This window comes from Colossoma macropomum, unplaced genomic scaffold (assembly GCF_904425465.1).
Source record: "Colossoma macropomum unplaced genomic scaffold, Colossoma_macropomum, whole genome shotgun sequence".
NCBI lineage: Eukaryota > Metazoa > Chordata > Actinopteri > Characiformes > Serrasalmidae > Colossoma > Colossoma macropomum.
This window is the reverse complement of record NW_023494788.1, coordinates 7,381,104-7,403,219: the sequence shown is the minus strand read 5'-3', so window position 1 is coordinate 7,403,219 and position 22,116 is coordinate 7,381,104. Positions and strand designations below refer to the sequence as shown.

Here is a 22,116-nt window from a genome sequence, read left to right as displayed (position 1 = left end):
CATTTGTCAAAGTTGATTAGACTGTTATGCCATAAATAGAACTTCTGATTAGACTGCATTCCTTTCGCACACTGCTGCGACTGTACTGAAAGATGCAGGAAAAGGATGTTGGAATTGTATAATGAGAGGAAGGATCTCATGCTGCTGCTTCTTCTCAGAGTTCATAGACCTCAGATTTGGCCAATATGGCAAAAATATATCATCACAGTAGAGGAAAGCTGTTTTTTTGGGATATGCAGTATGCATTATATTTAGCTCTCTGTGGTTAGATTAGACACAGGGCATCAGGAAAAATACATTCGTTCGTTCATTCATTCATTTAGTGCCATCTGGTCAACTACTACGGTTTTAAATTGACAGTGCGTAACCACTGGTTAACAAGTTTGGGGTTTCAATTTTGGTGAAACATTGGCTAGTGGTCAGTGTTCTATAATTAGTGGTTTTACCCACAGTACACCAAGAAAAGCATGATGTGATTTTCTCACAGGAGTGATAACATCACTATATTTTTCTCTGAATATTGCGGCTATGCAAGTAGCCAGTCACATGTGTTCTGCTGTGAGCAAAAACTGACCAAAAGGAAAGCATTTAACTAAACTTATTGTATCACAGTATGTGAAACATTGAATAAAAATCATTGCATTCATTATTTTTGACAGTATTTAAAAAAATGGCAAGCAGTGCCAGTGTATATATAGATGTTACATGATGTGCATCACAATAGTTGATTGTGATAATGTTTGATAAGTTGGAATAGACAAAGAAGATCAAGTAATGCCACAATAAAAAAAAAATAAAAAAAAATTATATACACTATATACATTTATACCTTCAGGGGGATGGTCACCATTCTTCAAGTCAAATAATTAAAAACAACAAGAAAAAACTCTAGAGCTTAATAAAATATTTACCTTAATTACAAACTTAGATCTTGTTATATTAGCACTACACAGCCAAGGAAGACAGAAATGTACTATTAAGAGCTGCTATTATTAATAGAGATCAGTTCATTATTTCTGGCATTTCACAAGAACCAACACAACAACATCCACCTATTCAGCCTACAACTGTTTAGCTCTGCCCATACTTACTGAAGTTCTAAGGAGTGTTTCAGCTCAGTGGTTTTTCGAATGAGGCGCAATACAGGTCAGCCAATTAGAACAGAGCTTATTTACATATGCTAGTCCTAAAGGCACAATAACAAAAACAACCTCTTTAATTCTAAGGGATAAAGAGTGGTTGGAAAATGGTCGTTATGTAAAGATGAGTTCTGTTTTTTTATTTTGTACATAAAATAAATTAAATGCTATAAGTGGATGGTGAAAACAGGATATTGTAGGATATGGGCACTTTAATAATGGTCTTACTTGGATTACATGCCAGTGTTTACAGTGAACCTTCACATTTAAGATGGTGATGTAGGTGCGCTGGTATCATTGCGTGATGAATGTAAAATTTTACACAGTGACGTTATGTCTGTGGCTTGTGCTAAAAGCCTCCAGCTTCATGTCCTTAATGCACTCTGGATGGTAAACGCAGCCTTGCTGCCCAGCTAATTCACTTACCTCAGCGGGCAGTGTGCCGAGCAGCTCACGAGGGGGCCGTCCAGCTTGCTGGATCGAACGTCAGGCCTTTTCCACATCTCCATTTACTCTGAAATGATGAACCACATTCTCCACCTGCTTCATGAAACACTGCCTTTGTCCCTCCCAGCTTATGGAGGTTAATGTTTTAAAAATGTCAGTCTTATTCTGCCAGATGTTGACCATAAAAGGGATTTTTGTGGTGCCAGAACTTTAATATAGTGTCACCAGCTGGAAGGATTAATTTCTGAACGTTATTAGTAATAGAGGGATGTATATGTAATAAATGTTATGTTCTGTGTCTGGAGAATAATTTGCTTTTAGGATATGTTGGCCTCTTTCCCTCTTGTTGTTTTTGGTTAATAGTCTATGTCTCCATTGTCCATAAAGAGGGGTTGGAAAAAGGTTGTTATATAAAATGAGTTCTGTATTTTTTGGTACATAAAACCACATAAGTGTTATAAGTGGACCTCAAGGGGAAAAAAAGGATATTTTAACAAAAATAGATGAATAGATGATACTGTAGGATATGGACAATATATGGAGAGATACAGGGCCAATATATAATAGCCCCTATTAGTAAGAGGGTTTATCTAGGATACCCATCTAAATAGTAGTGTTTATGGAATGTAAAAGGTCTTACCTGATCTTAGATATGTGCTCGTGCTTTGTAAAAGGCTTTAGTGCACATATCCCTTGATCTCAGACTAGTGATAATAAAACTGCCTTGAGGAGAGGTGAGTTTGGCTCTGACTGACATCTGGCCCTGGCCAGCTGCTTTCTAGAACTGTGAGCTTACACACATACACCAGCTGCCCTGCCCCACGCTTGGTGGTGGTCCCTGTGACGAGCTTGATTTGTTGGCTGCCAGCTGTCTGGTATATCAGCACAGTAAGCGTTTTAGCTGCAGTAATGTTGCGGGGGATCCCTGCACTGAGGTTTGGGGCTTTTCCTGGTTCACACCTCATTTAATCCATACAGGGCTTGATGTTCAGCTAATAAGCTGAATCAGGTGTGTCAGAGCTAAGTGAGGGATTTTCATTGATGTAATTTTCTAGTCCAGTTGTTCATTTTTCAGAAAATATGTCTGAGGAGTTTAGATGTTAGATAATCTACATGCATCAGGAAGGAGCAAGTCAAATTAAAATAAGTGAAAAACAGGTGTTTCCAAAACTGGAGTTCAAAAACTATTAAAAGAGACAGGGAAAAACAGGACTTACCTGGACCACCTAAACAGTCTCCCCCAAATAATAAGTGTTTAAAGCTTTCATCTTTGAGAAAGAGTAGAAAATCAAGCTCAAACTTCAGGTCTAAAAAGAACTAAAGGTGTTTCTGTACATCTTTCCGCTGTGAGAGGACAAATCAAAGCTATGGGTCTGAAAGGATGTGCAGCTGTTGAGAAGCCTTTACTAAGAAAAGGAAATAGACCAAAAAGATGAAAACCTGAAATTCAAAAAAGAAGCTGCTGGTGTTTTTAGAGCAATTGACTGACCATCCCGAGGTCCACACTTCAGCATCACTGAATGTATTACTGGAGCGAAGTGAGAAGCTGAAGACGTAACCAACTTCTAAGACTGACCTTTCGAGGTGGAGAAAAATACGCCTGCAGATTTCTTTGAAAACTGAAAGCTACTGGGGCAAAGGGTGAACAAATTTAATGCTGAAAAAAAAACTAAAAATACATTTTGTGGTGGCTTCTAAAGAAGTTTCTGTTAAATATGTTTTCTGCCATTTTTATGATGCTAAAAAATGTAACTTTTAATTTTTGGCCATTTTGACGAAGTTAATTAAATGAAGGGAGGTCTCTGACTTTTGCGCAGTACTGTATCTGTATGTGTATATGTTTAAAAAAATAATGACAGTTGCATAGTCAGTTGTTTGAAAAAGCATGCGTGAGCTGTATTTTGACACTGTTTTAACAAACCCTATTTTACAGGAGAAAGACATTTTTAACTTAAAATTTCATTAAAGTAATTTTGCACCATTTGTATTAGTACATATGTCATGCTATGTAAATGATAGTTGGCGTTGTCAAATGTTGCTGTATTTTTCAATAATCCTGAAAGTGATTCATAATGCAGGTTGTATTTAATAGCATTGCACTGCGGTTCTCTTACTTATTGCATGACAATTTTCGGAGTAATTTCACAATTTGTCCCACTTGTCCAGAAAGTTGAGATCGTGTTTGAATCCATAGGTGGCGATAAAGTGATTGATGTCATCGATGTGGCCCGCCAAGCAGACAGCAAGATGAAACTGAAAGAGTTCGTCAAGTATTACTACAGTCCTCAGCGGCCGAAAGTTCTCAACGTCATTAGCCTTGAGTTTTCTGACACCAAGTAAGTTTTACTATGTGCCATTATAAATTTTCCATTTAAAAGAAATTAAATCATTACATGAGCAGTTCTGTATCTCAGCTCTATGTAAAATTGTAGCTCCTATAGAGGAGTACAGCAGATTTATGCACTCACTCACACAGGGAGTGGGAATTCTTGTACTAGCTAACAGCAGGGGATCCTGAGCTCTAGCTGAGTTCAGAGGAGATGCAGTGCTGCAGTATGGCTGTTCCTCAGAGGCAGACCCGCTCACATGCTCAGAAGCACAAACCTGCACTTTATACCTGCTTGGTGTATGATCTTTGATTTTGACTCCACTTATGTGTTCTAGGATGTCAGAGCTGGTAGTGGTGCCAGACATTGCACAGAAGATGTCTTGGGTGGAGAACTACTGGCCTGATGACTCGTATTTCCCCAAACCCTTCGTGCAGAAGTACTGTCTGATGGGTGTCAAGGACAGCTACACTGACTTCCACATTGACTTTGGGGGCACATCAGTGTGGTATCACGTGCTGTGGGTAAGTTTCATTGCAGGACGTCTGCTTTAAAGGAATAGTTGGACAAAAAAAATCTACACAGTTTTCTTCCTTACACCAAATACACCATATGGCCAAATATTTGTTGACACCCCTCCTAATTATTCAGGTGTTTCAGTTACACCCATTGCTACCAGGTGTGTAAAATCAAGCACATAGCCATGCAATCTCTTTAGACCAACACCGACAGTAGAATAGGTCTCCAAATTAATGCCCATGGTTTTGGAATGGGATGTCCAACCATCTCAAATGAGGTGTGACTGTCAGCTGTCCACATACATATGGCCTTGTAGTGTATGATCAGTATGAGAGTAATACACTGTGATATCGTGATGCAGAAATATGTGCAATTTATATTGGACAACAGGCATTCTCTGTGTTATGCCGTGAAATGTAACTGCATGGTTTGCAAATAATCCAACACCAGTAAACAACCCAACATAGACAGTCATCATTTTACTGCACTCAAATGTTGCTGATATTATTATGGCTATCATTTTGTGAACCCAGAATTGGGAATTGAATCGAATTGTGGTCTGAGTATATTTTTACACCTCTGATAATTAGCTGTGTGTGTTTAGTTTGGTCTGAAGGTTTGCATATTTATTTATTTTTTTTTATTTTTGCAATTGGTAAATGCTGTGTAGTGTAGATTAAAGCAGCCTTATTTTCTTCCATACTTTTGTCCATTTCTGTAGACAGCAGTATGTTATGCAGTGTCATAAACCAGATAAACAAATCTATATGAGATTACTTAAAAGGGACTTCCACTAATTTTACAAAAATTTTGCATAACTATATTGTTGAGGTGTAAGCAAAGTTACAGTGCTTTGGACTGAAATGATGCATTGTAGAGAAATGTAATCTTTTTTGCTTATAATTTTTCTTAACAGTGGTGGTGAAAGGAGCCAGAGGGCACATCATGTGCAACACAAAAAGCTGTTTTATTTATTATAGCAAATGAACAGTGTGAGTTTTTATATATAATTAATTAAAATGACATTTTCTCTTGGTACTATTTTGCCTTATGCCCTACATGGACCTCTACACTACGAGTTGATTTATGTAAATACATTTTAGGCCAAAAATGATGATAAAACAATGTCTTTGGCATCAGGCAGTATATTCGGAAACCATCTCATAAAATAATTTTGGAGCTTTTAAACATATTAAACTCATTAAAATTGTAGACATTTGGTTCCTATCACCACCACTGTGAACAATTCTGTAAGTTCCTCTTGAATGGCACATATCTGAATCAAATTGTGAATTGCTGTTGACATCGTAACTACCAACTGAAAGCTAGCAGTTTGAGGCAACACTTATGATTTAGGCATGCAGTTAGCACAGCGCTAAATGGTGGTCGTGACTCTCCGTTACTTCTTGTCTACATGGCAAACATGCCTACTACATTTAAGGAGAAGGAAATTCTATTTTTGGTTTATCTTTCCCTTTCATTTATTTGATAAAAGTAACTAACTAAAATATAATTCTTGGCAATTGAGTGAGAGGAAAAAACAAACTACCTCAACAAGGCAATTTTCACACTGGGCGGTTTCAGAACAAGTCAGTCTGAATTTAGCCTTTCCGTGGTTTCACAGTGACCTTGCTCTGCATATGTTTTTCATATCTCAGGCTTGATATCATCTTTGGTTGAACCTATTTTTTCAACAGTGCTCTTTTAGCCAAGACAGAGACATCTCAGAGATTCAGTACTAATCATTACTTTTTCTCTAGTCTCATAGGAGAGGTTTATCCTTGTTTTGTCACCTAACAGCTGGTTTATGAAGTGCCATTATGTTTGTTTACATTCTCACAGAAGCTTCTGCCTCAAAGCAGTAGTAATTACTCGCTTGAGCACACATTTACATGCCTGGGGGATGAGCGTCTCACCCCGGAGCGGGAGGGCACTGATCAACCTTGCTGCTTTGAGTTTGTCTCCCTCTAGGTTGAAAATTGTGTCCCTTGTGAAAACAGCAGTATGAAAACCTGATGTCTTCCTGCTATTGGCTCACCCTGGGTCAAACCATGTTAGAGGGGTTGTATGCATATTATATAGAATAAGACTTGCCATAACTTTGTAGTATTAAACATAAGTTATCATGCCTATCTAAGAGCTCTCTGGCCCTGATATTCAAAGTGCTTTCCAAGCACCTGCGATTGACAGCCCTCGGTCCAACGCTTTCAGCCTGCTGCACCACTGGAGCAGAAACAGGCTATACAGGTGTTGTTGTAGACCCCACTGTGTCCATGACTCATGAAATATGTTATTTGGCATTTTTTGCCACCATCTTAATGACTGTAAGGTTCTTGTTCAGTTTTCTGCTGAATGTGCATCCAGGCAATGCTAGTGTTGAACAGTGACAGAGTTTTCGCTTGTTAGGTTAGTTTTTGCTTGGTGGTTATCTTTCTTTAGTTTCTCTGACTCAAAACAGAGACTGTAGGGAAACACAGTTTTGTTAAAACTACAGAGAGTGCTGTGAAAAAGTACTCAGCCCTTTCCAGTTTCTTCTATTTTTGCATGTCACACTCAAATGTTTCATCAAACTACATTTAATGTTAGACAAAGATAACCCAAGTAAACACAAAATGTTGTTTTTAGATGATGGTAATTTTATTTATTGCAGTAAAAATGCTGTTCAGCCCTACCTGCCACTATGTGAAAAAGTAATTGCCTCCTTAGCTACTAAATCAACCAGTTAACCAAATGCAGTTGACTATTGGGTTCAGTTTCACTAGCCACACCCAGGCGTAATTACTGCCAGACTTGTTCAATCTGAACATCATTTAAATAGAACCTGTCTGGCAGTGTGAAGCGGACTTGGTTTCAAAAAGCAGCACATGAGGCTCTTCTAAAGAGATTTAAATACAGATGTGAAACAAAGTAATTAAAATCTACCAGTTTGGAAAGGTTTATGAAGCCATTGCTAAGGCTCTGGGACTCCAGCGAACCACAGGGAAAGCCATTATCCACTAATGGAGAAAACGTGGAACATTTATTGGACATTGAAAAGTTATTCACATACATGTATATTGTGTGCCCACAAGATAAACGTGAAGAAATCACATGAGGATTTAGGTTCCCTGGGACTTCAATGTTAGCGCTGCACAATAGCTCACTGGTTAATTTGTGATGCAGTAATATTACAGAAATTCTCAAAATGTACTTGACCTGAACAACCTCAGTTTTACACCTCAGTTTGATGCTTATGTGTGTGGGTTCTCATGATCTAGCAATGCTTTTGGTCAAACCTGTGTTTAACATTAGATTAACGTGTTTTTAATGTATTGCAAGGCATCACAGTTGTAACATATCGCAAGACAAGCAAAATGTTTTTTTCTATTTTGTGCAGCCCTAACTCATATCTGTCTTTATTGCGGTTATGTGTGTGTCACTCGTAGGGGGAGAAGATTTTTTACTTGATTAAGCCAACTCCAACCAACCTTGCACTGTATGAGGAGTGGAGCTCGTCTCCAAACCAGAGTGAGGTGTTCTTTGGGGAGAAAGTGGACAAGTGCTACAAGTGTGTTGTCCGGCAGGGAACTACCCTTTTCATCCCCACAGGTGAGACGTTTATCTCATTTCAGCTATGCTTGTTCTGACCACACCATTCAGTATGGCTGCACACTAGTCATTATGGCCAGCTGGGTAGAGAATGATTAGACAGAGATGATGTGGTAAGAGCTGAACTAACCTCCTTAGTCATGCTTGACAAACTTGGACATTCTGCATTAACCTGGACCAATAATCTACACATGAAATGTTCAGAATTAAAGAAAGATGGGTGACCAGAGCCTGAGCCGCTGGCCTAAGGAACCCTCTGCTTTTCCACTTAAAGCAGAGCAGCTGGCTTTGATGGCTCCACAGGAAGGCTCAGTTTGATTTATTTTTTTTTTTTGTTTTTTTCCCCTCCTCTCTGGATTCTGACTCTGTGGGAGAGAACACACGCTGCTCCGGCAAACACTTTCCCCTGTGAACACATACAGCAGTCTGAGCTCCAGTGTGAACCATTTTAGCAGGTGCATCATTTAAATAAGCTACATTAATATACTGGGCCAAACAAGCCAAGGTATTGAATGAACTGAGCATTTAAAGGGCTCATATCCTACATTCTTCTTATTTTATTTTTTCCCTCTCTTAAGTTCCACTTATGCCATTTATGTGATCTTATGTACCAAATCAGTCATAATTAGTTTTTGCATAACCATTTTCCAACCTGTCTTTATTACTTGTAGAATTAAACAAGCTGTTTTTGTTACTGTGTCTTTCAGACTGAAGTGTGTAAATGATCTCTGTTCTGATTGGCTGCTCTGTAATGTGCCTGATTTAAAAAATCAGGCGGAAATACTCCTTATAACATCAGTGTATGTGGGCAAGGCTAAAATGCTGTATGCTAAATAGGCGAATATCTATTGGTTTTTGTGACATCACAAAAGCAGTGAACTCAAAACATGCTGTTTATGCAGCTTTGTTTCCATATATGGACTGTATAGACTGAGGAGTATACTGTATGTTTTGAAATTTTGACAGTGTTTACACACTACAACAAATACTTTTATTAAAAACAAATTGAGGAAAATTAGTTTTTAGACTATAAGGGCTCTTTAAACTGTGCAGGTCTGCTTTGAAATCCTTGCGCATAATGCTCAAATATAATGTTCAAGTTTAGTGTTCAATTGGATAAAGTATGTCCTTTCTTTATGGAATCAATAGCTTTTCTGTGTGTTGGTTTCAGAAGGGACAGGTATCAGTTTCAAGACTAGTTTAGCTTCTTGCAGGATATGAATGGCTTACAGCTAGAAAAGCATAAACAGCTGCAGTTAAGCCAGCAGCCCAGCTGTTTTGGGGTTTTTGGAGAGTGTGTGGATGTGAGCATCTGTTGGTCAGCTGTTTCTTCCCCCCCATGATTTGGAGACTTTTTTGTTAGCCATTGCCAATTCCCTCTCACACAGCACCACAAGAATGCGCTTCCTCTAAGACGTGAAGCCAACCACATCTTTCAAATTACTGCTCACGCAATGTTGTCGGATGAGAAGGCTGACTGCCCACTACTGTGTGAATGAGCCAGCAGACACCCAGAAGTGGTTAGCAACTGCTGTAGGTGGAGGCGAGGGAAGGACTAGGTTCTCCCTGTTCTTTTAGACTGCTGGCCATGGATGTGTCAGAATTTGAATTCAGATCCCAGCAGGAGCGGGTAACAATCTCAGCCCATTGTGCGTCATGTCTGTCAGCTGTTGACATGGTCTGTCTCTTTTCACAGGATGGATCCATGCAGTTCTGACCTCTCAGGATTGCATGGCATTTGGAGGGAACTTCCTCCATAACCTTAACATCGGCATGCAGCTCAGGTAAGGAGGCACTGCAGCTTTAAGGTTCAAGTCTAAAGCTGAAAATAACATTTACAAACTTGTTTGCTAGCACATGATCCAAGTGGAGCACAATTTTGAACCAGTTGCGCACTTTAAGAGCGTAAATCTGTTTGTGTGTGTATACATACACAATTTAAATACAAAATTTAAGAATATTACCGTGTGTGTGTGTGTGTGTGTGTGTGTGTCTGTATACACATATATTAATTGTATGGACATTTTCTACTTTTTGACCAGGTGTTATGAGATGGAACGGAGGCTAAAGACTCCTGACCTTTTTAAGTTCCCATATTTTGAGGCTATATGCTGGTATGTGGCCAAGAACCTGCTGGAGACCCTCAAAGGTATGTAACATTAGAGCAAACCTGATGTAATGTAGGACCAAGCTTGTAGAGATATCAGTTACATGCAGCTAAAAAAAACATTCTACATGAAAATATTTGAAATGAAACAATGACAATGTGGTTATGAAGTGCAGAATGTTAACTTATATTAGAGAATCCTAGAGTACATCTAGTATACATATACATCTATATATACATACATAAATACATACATTCCTGTATAGAGTACATTTATAGGGAAACCACAGAGAAACACAACGCTTTGTGTTCGTAATCCCTCCCAGCTCATATCCCGCACCCATAACTTATGGACATCTGACTTAATGCATTTTAACCTCACAGTCATTGTTCCAATGACAATGAAAAATTGTCATTGTCCACTTATTCACAGACTAGGCTGTGTAACCCAGCCTGAACCATCTAACCTATTTTACTTCTCTTCATCAGAACTGCGAGAAGATAACTGTCTGCCTCCAGAATACCTGATAAAGGGAGTGAAAGCTTTAATCACTGCACTGAAGAACTGGCTAAGGAGAGAGGTACAGCGCTGTCTCTGCATTTTCACCCACTTCTAAAAGCTTTGTTAATTTGCATTTTCCCCTTTTATTTGCTCCTTTGAGCTCATAGCGTAGCCTCCCTGAGATGATCTCAGTTATAAATGCAGCAGGGCAGGGCTGATACCTGATGTTATATGAGCAGGGCAGGAACAGACTTGTCATTGTCCTCTCTTGTGTCCTTTTCCTGTCCAGGTCACCGAACCAGCCAGTGAGGTCCCTGACCATATCAGACCCAACCATCTCATTAAGGAGCTCACTAAGGAAATTCGCCATTTAGAGGTACTTTCTGGAATCTCAGTAATGGACATCGGATGTAGAAATGTAGAAATCGTTTAGATCTGCGGTATCAGACTCCAGTCCTGGAGGGAGAGTTTAGCCATTCTGCCTCATTCAGCATAAATTATTCAACTTATTTGTTAATTAGTAAGGCCTTAATGAGTTTAATACAGAGGGCCCGGTGTATTATGGCTTTTGCTCCAGCTTCAGCTGCAAATTGGCTTTTTATTGGCCATGTGCACTGCAAAATGCACTTTTAGTGTCTTCCTTATGTAAATCATACATACAAACTTGTGGCCAAATTGGCTTTTTTGAAACATGAACGCACCATTCACTTGAATTGTATAGATAGAGTTTTCATTTTTCGGTAGGGAGGTGAGGTCTGCTGCCAGGAGATAAATCTGTAATTGGTTTCTGAACTTGTTACCTTTTTCACTGCTCATGAGTTTTCATGTTTGATATACGCATTTGAGGGAGGGCCACACAAAAAGTGGGTGAAGATATTATTCATGTAACCAATAACTTATTCCTCCCAATATACAACCCAGTTTCCAAAAAAGTTGGGACATTTGGCAAAATGTAAATAAGAACAGAATGCATTGATTTGTAAATGATTTATACCCTATATTTAATTGAAAATAGTACAACTCACAATATATGTTGAAAGTGAGAAATTGTATTGTTTTTTTGAAAAATATATGCCCATTTTAAATTTGATGGCAGCAACACGTTTCAAAAAAGCTGTGATGGTATGGGGTGCATTAATGCACATGGTATGGGTGACTTGCACATTTGTGAAGGAACCATTAATAATGAACGATATAAACAAGTTTTGGAGCAACATATGCTGCCATCCAGATGATGTCAAGAAAAGACAATGGCAAGACAATGTCAAACCCCATTCTGCATGTATTACAACCGCATGGCTCCATAGTAAAAGAGTCCAGGTGCTACACTGGCCTGCCTGCAGTCCAGATCTGTCACCCCTTGAAAACATTTGGGGCATTATGAAACAAAAATTTGTGGTAGGATCTCAAAAGACGTGTTCTTCGGAGGCTTACGTTAATAATGGCAGCAGACACAGCAGCTAAACGAAGACATAAGCCTCAAATATGCTGAAGAAAATAAAAACATAATAAAACCATTTCAGCATCAGGTGTAAATAAGTGAGACAGGATGAAATGAAATATTCTGTATTTAAAGCATATATATGCTTTATGCACACATGATCCATGTTTTACACACTCTGTTTTCTTTAGCCAGAGAACAGCTACACTCTTGCGAATGTTTTTAGACAGAGAACTTTAACATTGCTGTCTCCTCATTGCTGAATTTTCCTTGTTTTGTCTCAAGCTTGTTGACAGCTCCATAAATGGGTTGAGTTAGTACATTTGCATCATAAGCTGCAGTCTTTGTAAATCAGTTGTTCAAGAACACCTGAGTATGTGCGTTGAATTTAGTGGTCCTTCTCGCTGGTGTACCAATCGTACATAACTGAAGCATATAGGTGAAGCTAGTAATGCTATAAACTATCAATTGGACAAACGCAGCTCTCACAGAATCATCACACAGTCAGATGAGTGAGATGACCCCCTTTAGAAAAGGAAAAAAAGACATTAGCTAGCCAGAATCGCAGTCTTTGACTCACATAAAACCAGTCACAGAGAAAAAGGTAATTCCGAGACTGAAGCGCCTTCATAGTTCCCGCTGTTGTTTACTGTCAAAGCTAGATTAGCATGTAAAATCATGTGACCATGACCACACAAGCTAATAAGAACTCTGGCTACCTTAACAGTTGTGGTATGCAGTGGAAAGCAGACACAGGCACTTGACCAGGATACAGATAGTTCTGGGATCGGATACGTAACTGTACAGTGCTGTGTCATGCCATAAGATCTTTTGACCAGTGCAGTCCTTAGGGACTCTTAGCCAATAATCAATGCTTTTTAGGTCATGATTGTCTGGCTTAGGGATGTTGCTGCAAGGAGAGGTACATCCCAAGGGCAAGATTGGGAACATCTCATGTAGTCGATATGAAATGGTATGCTAACAAAAATCTACACCCTATAGGAGGAGCAGAGTGGGAGTGGCGGAAGCAAGCCAATGAAAACTCAGGGAAGCTTGGCATGTCTATCTACGAGGTCATCGCATGAGAGGGGGCTCCAGGCCCCCAGGAACGCCAGAAAGCTTCGGCATCACCACCACCATCATCACTCCCATGCACCTAAGGCTCCATCCAACCTGGACATCTTTGAACAGCATACCCAAGAGGTTCTGAAGAGGCTGGAGATGGACCCCTTTGAAGAGGCATGTGTCACCAATGTCTACAACTATTTTCATTCATTTTGTCCAAGGAGTCAGCCCAACAGTATGCAGAAAGGTGCGGTTCTGCTTGTGTTCAGCAAACTAATTATGTGCTGTAATGTCTTTTCTGTTTAGGACTCATCCTTCAGCCCAAAGGTGAAGTTCAACAAACTGTCCACAGCCTCAGCTGCTGCAGCCGAGAGAAGCCTGGACAACCATTTGCATCTGGTGCTGTGCAATGGCCGCATTATCAAGTAAGAGAGATTTCACAACCTGCCATACATATATGTTACTCAGTAGGCCTACAGTGATAGTCAGTGTGAAATCAGAATACATTCTGTGCTATGAGGTATTTGCGGTGTTGGGGAGGATCCCTGAGCTTGCTGCATGTTTTTCTCGATGATAGGTGGGGGTGATTGGAGTGGGAGGTGAAACAGGATGTTATTGGTTAATATTATTTTCCACCTTCTGGTGTATGATTAAAGATCAGAAGTTGTTTTAGGGGGTAGATTATGGGGAAAAACAAGAAATTTTTATTTATTTATTTATTTACATGATATGATGTAAGGGTGGGCAAAAGTTTAGAAACATAGTATTGCACTACTCAGACATTTTTATGATCCATGGGTACACTAAGTGTCTGTGTTTTGTTTTTATAAGGTTTCATAGGTTTAGAACAGACCAAAAGATTTTGTGGTGCATTAAAAAATACTTTTAAAAAAAAAGACGTATATTCGTAAATGACCTCTGTTCTGGTTGACTGCCCTGTACTGTGCCTTATTCAACCAAGTGGTCTTGAGCAAACACTGCTTATAACTTAAGTGTCAAAGGGCAGAGCTAAACTGCTATGCACTGAAAAGTCAGATATTATGTAAAATATACTGGTTTTCATGACATCACAAAACAATAAATTCAAAACAGGCTGTTTTTGCTGCTTAGTTTCCATATATGGCCTGTATGAACTGAGGAGTACATGGTACCTTTTGGAACTTTTACAGTGTTTACATCAAAATGATACGGGCTCTTTTAACACTGAACATACTGCCCTGAAATAATTCCACAGTTAAACAGGACTAATTATGCCCTTTGTAATGGAGTATTCAGTTGGTTAGTGTTCGTTAAGTACTGATGATAGCCATGGTATGCTCAGAAAAGCATATTGTGATGTAATTTATCACAATAAAGATAAAATATTGTCATTTTGACCGCCCCTAAATGATGACTTATGCTTAATATGACCAGAAACATGAAAAAAAGGTCGATTTTCATTTCAGGTTAATTTTAACATTTAAAAAAGTGTTGGGAGAAGTTCATCATGTTATTGTAGGAAAGACCATTTATAGAGGACGTTGCTGCTTAAATGTTTTTTGCTGTCTTTTATGTAATGACTTTCAAAATGACAGGACTGAGTCAAAATGATCAAATGCACTGCCAATGAATGAACAGCATACTAGGTTTATACTCATCATTCAGTGCTTTTTGTTCTTTGTTTGTCCTTAATACCTTTGCACTGTCCATGCAGAGATGAGAGGTGGCAGGTCCAGGACAAGAACCCACCAGAAAAAGAAGGTGCAGGTGAGCAGAAGAGGTATGCAATGAAGATGAAGATGGAGGTGAAGGATGAGGAGCAGGAGAAAGAAAGATGTATAGCAGAACAGGAGAAGAACACCCTTAAAGGTGAGTTGTTGCTGAAAGAATTGTTCATTTATGTGTTTTTATTTGGACTCCTTTCACCTCAACCACAACTGCTTCTTAATCTTATATAATAAAAACGAGAATAGCGAGTAAGCTGTCTGAGCTGTGATGGCATTTAGTGTGGAGATAATGTGCTTGTTTTTCTGTGGTTTTCAGAGATGTTTAAGCGAGAGAGCTTGGATCTTAGGAACAACGAATCGGATGCGTCATCCGACTCTGAATCTGAAGACCGTTGTATTAAATGGGTAAGCTATGCTGGCTGTCACCTTTGTTGTCCTGGAATGACAACCTCATATCTCCTAACTTTCTAGGAGAAAAAATAAATACATATTGGATCCTTTTTATTGTTCCATTCGTCATGAAATGTTCACACAATACAAAACACTACTGGTGAATGCATTTCTGTATTGCAGTGAAGAAGCACTGTCAAGCTAAAGGGGGATTATCTGGCTTTAAAAATGGATTGAAAGGTTTTTATGTTGTGGTTTTTCTTTCCCGCAGTTCAGGTCCGACTGTTGAACAAGCTTTGATGCTGCTCAGGTTATCAGTCTTCCTCTGCTATCATTAGGCCAACTTGTATGTTTCTCTGTTTGTGCCCCAAAGAAAAAGCAGCTGTCATCTGGAGAAGACTCAGAGAGCTCATCAAGGGAGGAAGAGGAGGAGGAGGAAGTGATGAGAAAGGAGAATGCCCTGTCCAAAAATATGACCAAGTGTAACTCTAGCAGCTTGACAGATTCTGACCACATCAGCCAACGACTCGAACATCATGACAAACCTCTGAAAAGGTCAGATTAGATTCCGTGTCTTGTTTATTCACAGATGATGCGCTCTCACATGAATTCCTGAATTCAGAATGCGATGAGAACGTTTATAATCGGACATCAGAACTGTTTCACTGTATTAAGATGTGTTCTCGATTGTGTATTCAGAGACCCTTCTACCTCACCCAGTACAGAAGAGGATGCTATTCAGGGCATGCTGTCTATGGCAGGGCTGCTGTACCCTCACTCATCAGAGGAGGGTGCCAACTCCCAGGAGTCCTGGTGGTCCTGTACCACTCATCCTTCCCCTGAGTACAGTAAGAGTTTGATAGAACTGTCAGAGTGCTTATGTTTTATTGTGTTAAAGGTCACAGGCAAATTAGTTAATCTCCTAGTTGGCCAATACAATCTCCACCATCTCTCTTCACTGAAGTCCGCATGTACTATACAAACTGTTTGTGTTCTGGCTTTTTTTTTGTGATTCTAAGGTGGGAAGGAGCCTATATCAGGAGAGGAGAACCTTGATTCAGACAGCAACTCCACAATCAGCAGCCAGGTAAATTCAGGACTATACAAATGAATACTAGATATAGAGCTTTAAATCGTTTTGCATTGAGGTGAGAGGTGTATATAGACGTACATACATGCTATTTCATGTTATGTAATATTCTGTAGTGCATCATTGTATCCTTCAGTCTCATCAGAGTGACAGAATTCACAATTTTGTATCCTTTTAGTAGTTTTGTCTAATATTCTCTCACTACAATACGCAGCATGCATTAAGCAATTACAACATTCAAACATTGGGAATCCCTACAGAGCAATAAAGAAGTCCTGGCTGCTAGCATAGCCAACAGAGGCAAATACAGATGTGATTTTTGCTACCTATCTGTAACATTAGCTATTTCAAACAGCCCACCCTTAAGTATCCACTCATGCTAGAACAATTCTGCTGCTCAGATGGATCATTCTCTCTGCTGTCTGTCTGTCTGTATTTGTGGAGCAGGAGGAGCGGCGGGTGCTGAAGCAGCAGCGCAGGGAGAGTCAGAGCCTGCTGGACAGTCAGGGCAGCTGCAGCAGCAGTGAAGCCTGGGGCAGCCACACTCACTCTCCAAGGCGTGAGGACAGCCCCCCATCGGGGTATCAGTACTGCGAGACCTCACTCTCCCCACCCCTGCACCCCTCTAAACGGCCTGCCCCCAACCCCCCACCAATCAGCAACCAGGCCACCAAAGGTACTAAACTGATGTTTTTTGTTTTTCTTTTTTTTTCAGTTAATCACTGGAGTACCTGCTGAAATGGTTACTTCATATAAGAAAAAAAACTTTAACATAGAAGTTTCTCTTGGTCCATAAATCATGTGTTCACACATACATAAAGGACAGTTGGTGTTCTCAAATGTCATGTTAAAAAAGGAGAGGAGAATATGAGGGTTCCTTATGACAGTTGCCAGTTTTTCATCCAACTTTTGAATTAAATTCAAGCAAATAACTGAAATATTGCAAACAATTATGCGAATATGGACCATGTTTATAGAGAAATCTGTAATGTTGAGCAACTTATTGTAATGGTTTTGTTTAAAGTTTTGGCTTATTTTTCTTCGTAAGAGCGAAAAGATAAAACACACTAACACAATAACAGATAACAGCTCAAGAAATGGACAAATATGACTAATTTATTCACTTCTATATTATTTGGCACGTGTTCCCATCGTAAATTTCTTTTTTTTTAACCTGTGAAAAATGTATCCACCTCAAGCACGCATTCAAATTTTTTATCCAAATTTTGATGATGTTATTCCATATTTGCCATTTCCGTCAAGTCCCTTTTTATTATTCATTATGTTATAATGTGCTTTAAAATACATGGATGGAAACCTAGCTAATGAGGTTTGGGTAAAAAAAGAAGTGTGTTCAGTGTTTTTATTGTGTGTCATTTCTTCACTTTCACTCTCTCTTCTTTCACAGGTAAGCGTCCTAAGAAAGGCATGGCCACAGCGAAGCAAAGACTGGGGAAGATTCTCAAGCTCAACAGACATAAACCTTTCTTTGTGTAGTACTGAAAGTGGCAGCATCCTCAGCAAGTGCGCGCATGCCATGTGCGTTCTGGACAGACAGGGTATTTAAAGAGCACAGTTCTACACACTGAATCCATCAAAAGCACAGCATTGACCTACCATCACATACAGTCATCAGCTGGCAGCAGAGAACATTAAAGTTCACTTCATTTCATCATGCAGAGCTTGTGGATGTTGCCTATGAAGAAAAAAGCTTCGTTCATTTGGAATCCAGTATTTCTCACTGAACGTGTTCAGAAGACACAGGAAAACTGAGGAAGAGATGGATCTTGGATTTAGTTTGACCATAGTGTTCTACATTTAAGGTTTCTTGCCATCTTTCCCATTGGAGGGATTGAAGGTTCACCTACATCAATCATGCCACATTCCTGCCTCATGCTTTCAATGACTTTTTGAGTGTTTCGTGTGAAAACTGTGCCACTTAAACGGCGCACGAGTGATGAATTGATTCGCTAAAATGGTGCTAGACTCGTATGTGCACTTGCTGTGCACAAGGCCAATCTCAGAGGGGAGGAAGGAGAGTAGCCCTCATTTTTCCTCATTTCTCTTTCTACATCATTAATTCCCTCAAATTAATTCCTTCACCCTCATCTCCTTCAGGAATGAAGCCTCCAGGAGAACTTTTTTTCCTTTTCAAGCTGCCTGACCCTTCGCCCTCAGATCAGGGGCATGGATGGATCTCGTTCTCACTTTTTTTAGACGAATTTAAAAAAAGTATTTTTGTTAGCATTTTACACCCATGGATCCCTTTTGCAAACACATTTTGCGTTTCGTGCATGGAATCTGTGAACAGTCAGGAGGCGCCCCCTGGTGGTCAAAGTGCATATCAATAAATAAGTGTCGTTCTGTGGAGTTTACACACGGGGAGCTAAATAAGAAGACATTTTTCTCTTAATTTATTCCTTTTTTTTTTGGTTACATTTTTGGTGCTTTTAAATTTTTTTTCTATTCATAATGCTTGTTAAATTGTATATTTATTATGTTTGAGTGAACAAATATTTTATTTTATATGTTTTATATGTTCTTGTTTTTTCTTATGGTGCTCTTGTTGTTTAATGGGTTTGCTTGTTTCACAGTGCGAACACACTGTCCAAAAAGAGGAGCATTATTTGACATATTGCATCACAATTAGGATCCCATAAACTATGGGTTCATCCACTTTTTACAATACGTTTGTATTACAATATTAAAAGATGGATTGCAGAGTAAATTTAAATAGTAGGTGCTTATATGGTTCCATTACAGTGGCATTTTGAGACTCAGTAAAGCTAGCTTCATGTAAGCCCAGTTTATCGCAGAATCGAAAAGAATGTTAATGTCCTTTCGAGGAATGTTAACATTGCTGCTAAATTGACCGTGTCAACTGTTTTTATACATGCTCTCATTGTCATTGTGAGGATTTATTCACAGCAATTAAGTTTTTACCACAAATGCCATATAAGCTTTGCTGCCTCAACAAGCTAGAAAGAATTGAAACACTGTTTGAATTGGTGCTGAATATTGTAAAATAATAATGACCTTTTTTTTCTTCAAGGATTGGTATTGTAATGATGGGGGGGGGTTGACTTTTGTGTTGAATTGTATTTGGCTATTTCCTCATGTTTTTACAAAGAATTGAAAGAGTATTTATTTTTCTAAGACATGTCTTAATCCATGTAGAAAGAGGTTTTGCAGCTGTACCAACAGTGTGTACAATATGTATGGGTTTTGTTTGAATTATAGCTATGGCTTCACATATCGTGACACAGTAGGCCCTGTGTGAGTGCATGTGTGTTTTGACAGAATTTGCTCTGGTTCTGTTTAGTCTGAACAACCTCAGGTAATTATCAGGCCAGAGCTCAAGGATTTGGTCCCCTTTGAATGCCAAATAACATTATCATTTTCATCTTAAAGTTCAAGTCTATTCTTTTAGGTTGTGGTGTCCCTCAGGGATCCACGCTCAGCCCTGTAAATGTCACCAGCAGCAAAATGAGCCAACATTGTTGTAATTCTTTTCAGGTGTTCAGGTTAAATTTATGATACAGGATACAGTCTTCCCACTCTCAGAATTCGTCTTGATATTACTCAATGGTTTCTAAGGGTAGTTCAGGTTAGTGTTTTCTCACAAGCTTTTTCAGGAAACTTAAAAACAGTATCTTCTTCAGGCAATAAAACACTTCCCCCAGGCTTCCAGACACTTTTCATGTCAAAGCGAACTTACTTCACAGCTTAATGAGGTACGATGATAAACGCTCAGGGCTCATGCGACTGTTTTAACAGACAACTTTTGATATTTATTGTTTGTAAGGACTTGGAAAAAGGCTTTTAGTCAAATCTGGAAGGGCAACTGTACGAATTGTTCAGGGCAAGTTTTGACATTCTGACTTTGTTTTATCATGTTTGAATGGAGGTTCCCCAGTGAGGTCCAGTCTTTTTTTGTTTTCCTAAATGTCAGCTTGCTTGCACTAACAAAGAAATTTTGTACAAAGAAAGGGTTTCCCAACCCGGTTCCTGCAGATTCTCACCTCTGCAGATTATAGACATGTCCAAAAGCCAAGGATGCAGCTGATGAAGACGGCACTTTTTGGCCATTTGTCACTAAAGCCTCTTTTGTTAAGTATGATCCTTCGATTGTGGCCGAGAAGTGCCCCTTTTTGTGAGAAATGAAAGGCCTGCCATGTTCTTAGAGACCTTGTTTCAGCCACAATCCTTCACACACAGCACAAAATCATCCGGAAATAGCTGCAACTGAGATGCCGCTGCATCAGAGTTTGTAGTCTAAATTTGAATTTAAAGTTTTTAAGCATAAGATACCAGCATTAGTAATACTCTCCGACCTCGGCTGCTGCCTTTGCACTCCTTTTGAGACACATCTAGCTTTTATAACCCTAAACATGCCTTCCTCTAATCCTCCTGAAGAACCTGATTAGCTGGATCAGGTCTGTTTAGTTCTGGAACTACACTGCATCTCCAGGAGCAGCAGATTTGAAACCTCCATCACAAGGAGATGGAAATAGGCTCTAGGACTATCCAGAACTATTTACAGCAAATTTGACTGGGGCTTTAACTTTGTCTGAATTATGTGCTTATTAACATAGCCTCATTTATTATGGTGCTATTTTGTGTGACAAGTACTCTGGCCAAAGTGCATATTATTATACTGTTGGTGAAAAGCATTAAATTCCATTTTATTTGATGGTCAGATGGCGTGTATCATTTTCTTCCCCACAGAAATGCTGCACTAACCAAGCCCTGCATAGCTGTGTTCCATACACTACTCTGTTCCATGTTCATAAACCTCTCTGCAAACTTCATAATATCTCAGTACCGTTACTGGCCTGCAGGCAGGGTTTGTATCATGCAGTACTATTACTTGTACAGTATTTATTTGGCATTCTCCGTTTTATTTTTCTTTCTTCTGGTCAGTTTTACGCAGGACGGAAGTGTCGTTGGTCATAGTGTGTACTTTTCTAGTTTGGATGCTCTGAATTTTGAATGTTTTTGGTTTATCTAATTTTGTGTCAGCTATTTCTTATTACACTGTAATAAATTGCAGCGATCTTTGAATAGGAAATTTCAGTTGTACAATGTGGCCTGTATATATTAAAAGATTTATGAGTAAATACATTGTGTGCCATTTGTATTATTTAATCTGTTTTCCACTGTGCTTGGCATCTATAATTTCCAACCAAACTTGTTAAAATGGTCATTTTAGTTGCTTGGAAAGTTTTCAGTACTAAACTGTTGTGTAATATGCAGAATGTGACAGTACTGATACCAGAAACAAGAGTTTTGTTCATGTGAATAGTCACCTGATATAATCTGTAAGGAATTGCAGTGTCAGATCTGTTTCATCAGGTTGAGGAGTGAAGCAATAATAAGTTTGTGTTTTCCTAACTGGCCAAAACACAACAGGTGTAAAACAAATTACACTGAAAAGGTAGACATATTCTTCACAGCTCAGATTGCCTTAGTTTTCTGGCCAGTTTCTGTCAAAATCAACCTAAAGTAAAATCACCTTTTGCAGTTCAGTTTTTAAAATGATATTTATACAGTCGTATGCAAGTTTTGAATACCCCAGGTCAAATTCTTTGTTGTTGATTTCAGCAAATAAACAATGATGTAGAGGATTTGTTACTTATTTTCACTTAGAAAATCAACTAAATGTGGAATTTGACAAGGAGTGTTCAAACTTCTGCATACGACTGTAGGAAAAAGACATTTTAGAGGCCTTTAGGACAGTGAAATTAAGTATATTAATGCAAATAATGTCAATTTTAAAGTGTAAGTGATCAAAT

General features: G+C 39.0%; 1 protein-coding gene across 1 annotated transcript in view; it reads left to right on the top strand.

The window, feature by feature from the left end:
- kdm7ab (lysine (K)-specific demethylase 7Ab) overlaps window positions 1-18,566 on the top strand; it is a 38,931-nt gene extending 20,365 nt beyond the window's left edge. Inside the window, exons 5-20 of the mRNA XM_036568185.1 lie at window positions 3,781-3,922; window positions 4,251-4,437; window positions 7,858-8,020; window positions 9,717-9,804; window positions 10,063-10,169; window positions 10,617-10,708; window positions 10,919-11,005; window positions 13,073-13,309; window positions 13,442-13,560; window positions 14,829-14,983; window positions 15,158-15,246; window positions 15,605-15,786; window positions 15,931-16,079; window positions 16,251-16,318; window positions 16,769-16,997; window positions 17,730-18,566. Coding sequence (XP_036424078.1) covers window positions 3,781-3,922; window positions 4,251-4,437; window positions 7,858-8,020; window positions 9,717-9,804; window positions 10,063-10,169; window positions 10,617-10,708; window positions 10,919-11,005; window positions 13,073-13,309; window positions 13,442-13,560; window positions 14,829-14,983; window positions 15,158-15,246; window positions 15,605-15,786; window positions 15,931-16,079; window positions 16,251-16,318; window positions 16,769-16,997; window positions 17,730-17,818 — 2,183 coding nt within the window. The 3' untranslated portion in view covers window positions 17,819-18,566. The remainder of the gene's footprint in view (window positions 1-3,780; window positions 3,923-4,250; window positions 4,438-7,857; window positions 8,021-9,716; window positions 9,805-10,062; window positions 10,170-10,616; window positions 10,709-10,918; window positions 11,006-13,072; window positions 13,310-13,441; window positions 13,561-14,828; window positions 14,984-15,157; window positions 15,247-15,604; window positions 15,787-15,930; window positions 16,080-16,250; window positions 16,319-16,768; window positions 16,998-17,729) is intronic.
- The last annotated feature ends 3,550 nt before the right edge of the window (window positions 18,567-22,116 follow it).